A 9290-nucleotide genomic window follows, 5' to 3' on the forward strand; every position below is an offset into this window, starting at 1 on the left:
AGTCAACAACTCACCACACTTCTAATGTCCAATATTGGTTGGAAGAACATGACAGCAACTTCAGCCAGTTTTCTTGGCTAACATAGTCACTGGATCTCAGTTTAATTGGAAGAACATGACAGTCAGCTTTCCTAGCCAGTACAGTACCACACTTCTAATGTCCAATATTGGTTGGAAGAACATGACAGCAACTTCAGCCAGTTTTCTTGGCTAACATAGTCATGGATCTCAGTTAATTGTTTGGGTTATTATGCATGCTGTTCACGTAGACGCAACAGCAACAAACAAGCTTGGTGCTTGAACAGAAAGTAAAAAGGTCATGTTAACAATGGAAAAGAAACACTAATAACGCGGTTCCATAATTTTTCGAAAATTATTTTTAAAGTCAAACTTTACTGTGCACTAACAATAAACCAAACTCTTCATTTATATAAAAATAAATAACTTACTTATTTGTGCAATTATAATATAAACTAGGACATATTCAAATGATAAATTGTTCAATCTGTTATACTTATCGGGTACCTTAGCATTTGATTGCAGGCATAAGTAAATATCTTATCAAAATATTTAAGTATTTCAACATTTCATGACATTGTACATCGACTAGTTACCTTTTCAAGGAACCACCAGCTAATACCGTGATAATACTGTGTACATACCCCATATGTGATTTGTTCGATCAAAGCACATATCACGAGAGATGTGATCTGTAAGTTAATCACAAATGCGGAAAGGAACATTATAGTGGAAATGTGCTTAAAGCATAATTTCTACTAAAACACAACATACTGTATTGAATTAGCATTTCCTTTCAAAAATGATTTACTTAATAACGAAATGTCGTATATACTAAATCAGATATGTACTTGTATGAAATTATGAGTAAAAGTAAAGAGGAAGATGCTATATCAACTACACCTGCAATATCAAATGCCGACGAGGCCTTTCGTAAATACCAGTACTCAAAATGCCGGCCGGGACACGAAAGTGTAGTCTAGGCGCTATTTATGTCATCGACTTTCATTAACAACAACTTAAAGTTTTAAGGTAAGAATTAATATTATTTATAACTCCAATTGTTTATTGTTATTATTTGATTTGAATTAACTTTACTATGTCTCAGAAAAACCGGTGAATCAGTGAACTAGTCTTCTTGAATGTCAGCAAAAACCTGTGTTTCCATTTGTTGTTTTTTAATCGTATTATAATACACGTGATACATATCTTAAACTCTTATAAAACTTTAGTATTCTTGTTTTATTTGTTTCATCCTGAAACAGTTTGCTGAAGTTATCTGGAATACTGTAGGTGATACTCGGCGATAGATGACGTCACCTCCTGTCAAGTTGTAACTTTACATCTTTACTTCGTTGTTACAGGTAATTCTAGGTGGCGGAAGACGTCACTTCCTTTCGAACAAATTATTTGACAAAGAAGCTCAGAAATATGGGTTAAGAACAGATGGCAGGGACATGGTATCACAATGGGCTAAGGACAAGGAAGACCGTAACAGCACAGCTGTATACGTCACCAACCTCAAGGACTTCAAAAAAGTCGATGTGGACCAGACTGACTACTTGCTGGGTGAGTATTGAACTGACACTTTTAAATATAATTCTTGAAACTAGGCGAGAAAAAGAACTACTTGCTGGGTGAGTATTGAACTGACACTTTTAAATATAATTCTCTGTAAAACTAGGCGAGAAAAAGAACTACTTGCTGGGTGAGTATTGAACTGACACTTTTAAATATAATTCTGTACGAAACTAGGCGAGAAAAAAAATTGTATAGTGCATTAATGAAACGATAAATGTTTCATCAATAAGCTAAATAAATAGTTAGATATTTCAGGCAGGCAGTTTGAAATATGCTTTGGTGGCAAATGTAATCAAATTCGTCTGTGTAATAATTCATTATGAATTTGTTTTGTGTTCAAGTGCAAATTTACTCAACAGGTTATCTGCGCTGTGCCTATTGCAAATACATACATATACACATATATATACACACACACACACAAAAAAGGTTACGTTTAATTACGATTCATTAGGAAATTTTATCTTATCGATGAAAAGTTTCCTCGAAAATCAAAGCATTATAGATGGCACTGAATGTTGCCATTGTTACTCAAAATAGCCCCCTCCCCAGTGGCACAGCGGTATGTCTGCGGACTTACAACGCTAGAATCCGGGTTTCGATACCGTAGCTTTGTGCTTAATTACAAACAAACGTACTTATAATAGTTTTTTTTTTGCACCTATTAAGGTTAATTAATATATGGTGATCTTTTTTTAGCATATATGACAGTTTCATGCCACAATACTAAATTTAACTTAGTTTTAAACTAAACACGTTTTAACTTTTGAAATGAAACTACTGGATTCCTGGAGGCATAAAGGTTTAGTTGAAAGCAATAATATCAGCATCAGTTTTAAAAAAAAAACTCTTTTAAGAATTTTGTTGATATAGATAACAAATGAAACTAAAAACGCCGAGAATTTTAACCTCAGTATTTTTGTAATGGACAGTTTGGGGATCCTACTGTATTGATCGCACATGCTTTTACCATATTTTAGTTACACTTTCTTCCTTTCCTGGCGGGTTTGTTTGTCTTTGAAGTTCGCGCAAAGCTACACGAGGGTTATCTGCGCTATCCGTCCCTAATTTAGTAGTGTAAGACTAGAGGGAAGGCAGCTAGTCATCACCACCCACCGCCAACTCTTGGGCTACTCTTTTACCAACGAATAGTGGGATTGACCGTCACATTATAACGCCCCCACGGCTGAAAGGGCGAACATGTTTGGTGGGACGGGGATTCGAACCCGCAGATTGCGAGTCGAGCGCCCTAACTGGCAGGTATTGGGGTAATTAAGAAATCAATTAATTACCTAGCTCGCGATTGAAGTTGAATTATTTAACCAAACGGTGAGATAATTAAAACAAATAATTATTACTATAATTTTTCCGCATCGTTCAGAGGAAAATTTGACATAGCCAGGTCTGGCATGGTTGAGGAACGCGATACTCGGTTTTAGTTTTAATGACACACAAACAAAATGCTGCATGTTATCATTATTATCTGAATTGCTTGTAATTAAGCACAAAGCTACACAATGGGCTATCTGTGCTCTTCCCACCACGGGTATCGAAACCCGGATTCTAGCAGACATACCTCTGTGCCATTGGGGGCTATCTGAATTGTAACTCTACATGTTTCCACATTATTTGTAAAGTTAATATTATTGTTAATGATTTTGTAAGTGTGTATGGTAGGGGGGGAGAGGAGTGATTGAACCATTTACTTCAGTTTTAAGTGATTCTTGAATTCTTTCCTAGACTCCATGTTAGATGCTAGTGACCTCTAGTGCCAATTCCTTTGATTTAAATTTAATTTTGTTCTTCCATTCTCAACAAGTGTACCTAGTTTGACACGTGTTTAGCACACAAAACTCTGCTTCAACACGATTTTTGTATTAATTTATTCCTTACTTGTATCGACACCAGTTAAGTTGAACCTATTGCCATCTACTGTTCTTCTGAATCCTCGGCCATTAGTATACATCAAGGTGGTGTACGGCATGTGATCCACATCCGAAATATCTGCTATGCCTAGGATCGGATTTCCTCGATCCGGGTAACCGTTAATTGTTAAAACGTGAGAGTGATCAGCAGTAACAACAATTAAAGTGTCCTTCTGATTGGTCAAGAGTACAGCCCTCTCCACTGCTTCTTCGAATGCTAGCGTGTCTTCCAAAGCTTTCTTTGCAGTGCTCTCATGATGGGCGTGGTCAATTCTGCCACCTGCAAAATAAAATACAACAAAAATAATGTAATACTTTGTGTAGAGACATTTTCCAATAAATATATACTTTTTATAAATCAAATAAAATTTCTCTTAACAATTTATACGGAAGGTTTATGATCTTGAGAAGTAAAAATATTATAACTATTCTTAGTTGTAGTCCACTGTTTATGTCAGAATGTAAGTTCCATGTTGTTGAACTTTCAGTTGTTTCCTCTAAGTTCGTAGCCGCCAACCGGTTTTGGTGTCGGCTTCTAAAAACACGAGGATGAGAACGTTAACAACAACCAGTCTAACGTGTCTGTTTTTATTCTATTCGACATGAAACCGGTACTTCGACATATTCGTCTTGTTGCTGAAGGGTGTACATGACAGAAAGGTTAGAATCACAATGCGTTAGGCTAAGACTTGAGGCAATTAAAAAAATCCTAGAAAAATGCAAAACCCCTTTAAGTCTTTCTTATTAAACGTTTTATATGTTAACTTTATTATAAGAATTAGAAAACTCTTTAGATTCGTTATATTCTATTCCTGATTTCTTTGAAACTACTGGAAAACAAGCACATTTTATTTTTAAAACTTCGTCTTAATTGTTGGCAATTTAGCAGATATAACTGGCCATACAAGTAGCAATACGTAACCAAATAACTGTACTTAGCTACGTTCTTACGTCATACTGGTAAGATCTCCTTTTCTTTCTTTCTTTTTGCTAATTATTCAGAGTTTACAAACTCTAAGATTTAGGATGAATACGTTCCAGAACATGTGATATTCCTAAGATATTCCTTATCAGTCATCGGTCAGGAACACTGAAATTAATGTTGAATAAGTTTTTGTGAGGACGGTGTATGTTGCTGCTAGAAACTACCAAAGCTTCAACCTTCCTTATTTAGATGTATTCGGGTAGAGGTTTTAATTTTTTCTATGAAAGTGTTCACGGAGCTTAATATCACAGATTAAGTTATAAAGAACATTTTGGTGCCCTGACCATCGATTTTTATGGCGGAATTTATTTCAAGTGTGTTACAAAATAGGAGAAATACAAAACGACATCAATAGAGAAAAAAATGAACTACAGAGGAACGTCGATACCAGGATAAATCATATAGAATTTAAATGCAAGAGACAAACAAACCAGTCATACCTCTTTCCGCATCTGTCCAAGAACTAAGTACTCAAACACCATGTACTATTAAATATGGAGAAGGAGAACCATTTGGTTTACACTTGTTACTGCTACTCCTGTGTCATCTGTGATCACAGGCTTTTTAAGGGTTCCCCAGAGCTGTCTGAAAGTTTAAGGGTTCTTGTGTCCCACTAGTGAGTCTAGTCCGTCCAGAAGGTGAAAGATTCCACTGCACTACTACTGTGTGAGAAAGTTGGAGGTTTTCTTTGTGTTGCTATACTATTTAAAGCTCTGGATACAACTGTGGTAACCGACACTTATAGTGGTGAGTTTAAAGTGAAATTATTACCGATTGTATTGTAACAACAGAGTAGAGGAGAATAATTCGTCTTGTCAATTGTGTTCTAAAATAGCTGAACCAGCCGGTGTGGACTTTGACGAAAAGAAACAATTATTTAAAGCTCTGAATACAACTGTGGTAACCAACAGTGTAATGAACATTTATATATGCATTTGACTTGCTTTAATATATATTTTAAAACAATTGGACTGTGTGCTGTTTGTTTATTGTTGAACTTTATCGCCAACAAGTAACAGACACCTACTGTAAAGAATCTGGCCCATACCTAAAAATCGACAATCTGTAAACTCATGTATTTATAATTATGATCTGTAAACCCACATGTTTATAAGGATAATATGTAAACCCATGTATTTATAAGGATAATCTGTAAACCCATGTATTTATAAGGATATTCTGTAAACTTACGTAGTTATAATGATCTGTAAACCCATGTATTTATAATGATGATCTAACATCCTGTATTTATAATGGTGATCTAACATCCTGTATTTAAAATAATGATCTGTAAGCCTCTATATTTATAATGATTATCTGTAACCTTACGTATTTATAATGATCTGTAAACTCCTGTATTTATAATGATGATCTAACATCCTGTATTTATAATGGTGATCTAATATCCTGTATTTAAAATAATGATCTGTAAACACGTTTTCTGTATGTGTTTAGATGAGCGAATGTATTTATACTGACCTTCAACCAATAAAAAGAAACCATTTCGGGTTTTTCTGCAAAATGTTTATAGCTTTTTCAGTCATTTCTGCAATAGATGGTTCCCCGTTATCTTCTTTGTTTCGTTCAATTTCATATTGCATGTGACTGTATTCAAATAAACCTGCAAAAAAAGGTAAAGCATTTAAATGATTGGTTTGGTTTGGTTTGAACTTCGCGCAAAGCTACACGAGGGCTATCTGCGCTAAGCGTAGCTAATGTAGCAGTAAGAAACTAGAAGGAAGGCAGTCAGTCTTAATCACCCACCGCCAACTCTTGGGCTACTCTTTTGCCAACGAATAGTGATATTGACCGTCACATTATAATGCTTCCACGGCCGAAAGGGCGAGCATGTTCTTATTGATGTGAACCTATTACTTGCTATAAAGTGACAACATTGGGAACAGAAAAGACAACACTCGTTTCTGTAAGTAAGTCAGTTATAGGGCCCAGCATGGCCAGGTGGTTAGGGCTCGAATCCCCGTCCCACCAAACATGCTCGCCCTTTCAGCCGTGGAGGCGTTATAATGTGACGGTCAACCCCACTATTCGTTGATAAAAGAGTAGCCCAAGAGTTGGCGGTGGTGGTGATGACTAGCTGCCTTCCCTCTAGTCTTACACTGCTAAATTAGGGACGGCTAGCGCAGATAGCTCTCTTGTAGCTTTGCGCGAAATTCATAACGAACAAACAAGTCAGTTATAAACATCACAGGCTGTGATCATACATATATATATATATTAACATCAGTAAACGAGGCAAATCATCACTTCTCAACTAATATGTTATATCACTGTTATGTTAATCTTTGAAAGCATAGTTAAAAAGCTGTATTATGTATCCAACCTTTAATCAAAATTCCGAAAGGTCATACCTTTAGACACATAATTCAATCCTGAGTTTAACACGAATTTAAAGTTCATTTTGTACTACTACTATACTGTAAAATAGTTAAAATGATATTTTATTTATACTTTTGATAAATAAAGATACAGATCTTTCTTTCTACATTACATTGATGTTAAATGAATGTGTTAGGGTTACGTTTGAATTATTAAAACATTCTTTGATCTAGTGTGAAATTAGAAATAATATTTATGCACTGGTAATATCTAAACGTTAAAGGTTTCGTGGATGTCGCCATACTGTGTTAAAGCAAGTATACGTCCGAAAGTTGAAGAGTTCACTCGAATCGTATTGCTGTATTGCCATACCTATACACTATACTGTGTGGAAACTGAAGAGTCCATAAGTTCCACTGTGTAATCTAAAGGCTTAAGTGTTCTCCTGTATCCATGTGCTGTCTAGGATTTGAAGCTCTGTGCTGCTATACTGTCTATGATTTGAAGGGTTCTTCTGTGCCATTGTATCTTCAAGGAAGATATGTGCTACTATAATGTATAGAAGTCCATTAGTTCCACAGTGTTAACTAGAAGTTTCAGGAATCTTCTGTACCCATACACCATCTAGGATTTTATTCATTCTTTTGTGCTACTTTATTGTCTGTAACCTAAAGGTACCCCATATTCCACCCTACTGACTAGGATTTCAAGGGTTCCTCTGAGCTGCTATACTGTCTGGAAGCTTAAGAGTTCGTCTGTACCACTATATATCTAAAAGTTGAAGGATTACTCTGTGCCAAGGTGTTGTAATGGAGTCAGAGCGTTCCTCTGTACTGCTATACAGTCTAGAAGATGAAGGATTTCTCTGTTTCACCGATCAGCCTAGAATTGGAATATTTGTGCCATTATGTTGTCTAGAAACTGAAGAGTTTCTCTGTATCTTTATACTGTATAGAAGATGAGAGGCTCGTCTGCCCCTCTATTCCTTCTAGGAGATGAAGGGTTTTACTGCACTACTACTCTATGAGGAAGCTGGAGGTTTCCTTTGTGTTGCTATATTGTTTAGAATTGGAAAGTTCCTTGGTGTTGAAGGATTCTTCTGAACCATTATCCTGTTGAGGAGTGGAAGGATTATCCTAAACCATTATCCTGTTCAAGAGTGGAAGAGTTCTCCTGAACCACTATCCTCTTTAGGAGTTGAAGGATTTCTCTGAACCACTATTCTGTTTAAGAGTGGAAGGGTTCCTCGGAATCATTATCCTGTTTAGAAGTGGATGGGTTCTCCTGAACCACTATCCTGTATAGGAGTGGAATGATTCCCCTGAATCACTATCCTGTTTAGGAGTTGAAGGGTTCCAATATCCTGTTTACGAGTGGATGGGTTCCCCTGGACCACTATCCTGTTTAGGAGTGGAAGGAGTCTCCTGAACCACTATCCTGTTATGGAGTGGAAGGGTTTTCCTGAACTATTATCCTATTTAGGAGTTGAAGGGTTCGCCTGAATCACTATCCTGTTTAGGAGTTGAAGGGTTCCCCTGTACCACTATTCTATTTAGGAGTTAAAACAGCCTATTTTGCTGATTCTACGTTAAAGGATCCCATTGTGTTATCGTAATTTATAGAAAAAATTGAAGAGTTCCTTTGTGCTTGTATACTTAGAAAATATACAAGCACAAGAAAAATGACAAAATTTTATTTGTGCATATAAATTTATTTCTTTATCAAACGATAACTTTCGGTAATGATGATTTATAAACTCCTGAATTTATAATGGTGATCTGTAAACTCCTGTATTTAAAAATAATTGGCTTAAATTCCTTTACTGAATGAGTTTACACTCAGAATCTTTATTTTTTTGTCCAAAATACAATATTATTTGCTAGTTATTTGTACAAATTCATTATTTGTATTTATTGAAACTACGAATTTTGAATCACTTGTATAATTTTTAGTATAATCCCTTCGAAACTGTTTGGAAATGTTTAATTTACAGATCTTCCATCGCAACATTTAAAGCATGCTTAATTCTTTTTTATGCACAATAAACTATCTGCGTTTAAAACACCGCAGAGATTAAACTCTGAATTTAATAGTTATAAGCCGAATCACGGGAGGGGAGCGGGCAAAACAAGACTTACTTGCATCGAGTACTTTCGAACCAGATTTTATTTCTACAAGCATCTTGATATTGTCCATAATTAGTCGTGTTTAACGGTTTAATATCTAACATGATTTTGCAGTCCAGTGTTTCAAGGAAATGCACTTTTTCCAAACGTATGCAGAAAAATGCAATAAATTCCATTTTAAGAAGGTATTAAAGACCCCATTTATCTATTTAATTTTGATATATAGTAATGACAGAATATATATTTGTAATGTTGTATGATAAACATGATTCACTGTAGTTCCTTATCCACTTGTTACAACTGTTAAACATGGAGTTT

The 9290-nt window shown here is 35.5% G+C and overlaps 1 protein-coding gene and 1 long non-coding RNA gene across 2 annotated transcripts in view; one reads left to right on the forward strand and one right to left on the reverse strand.

Annotated features, from left to right (window-relative positions):
- Positions 1-9290, reverse strand: part of LOC106468531 (alkaline phosphatase, tissue-nonspecific isozyme-like) — a gene marked incomplete at its 5' end in the record, with an annotated part of 22844 nt that overhangs the window by 1845 nt on the left and 11709 nt on the right. The window contains 3 exon segments of the mRNA XM_022396867.1: positions 3493-3804; positions 5989-6010; positions 6012-6130. Of these exon segments, the coding sequence (XP_022252575.1) occupies positions 3493-3804; positions 5989-6010; positions 6012-6130 (453 nt within the window).
- LOC111088048 lies at positions 76-1583 on the forward strand. Its single transcript, XR_002612669.1, has 3 exons — positions 76-85; positions 306-308; positions 1383-1583. It is a non-coding gene; the product is annotated as an uncharacterized LOC111088048 (long non-coding RNA).

Source organism: Limulus polyphemus, unplaced genomic scaffold, assembly GCF_000517525.1.
Source record: "Limulus polyphemus unplaced genomic scaffold, Limulus_polyphemus-2.1.2 Scaffold3044, whole genome shotgun sequence".
Lineage (NCBI taxonomy): Eukaryota > Metazoa > Arthropoda > Merostomata > Xiphosura > Limulidae > Limulus > Limulus polyphemus.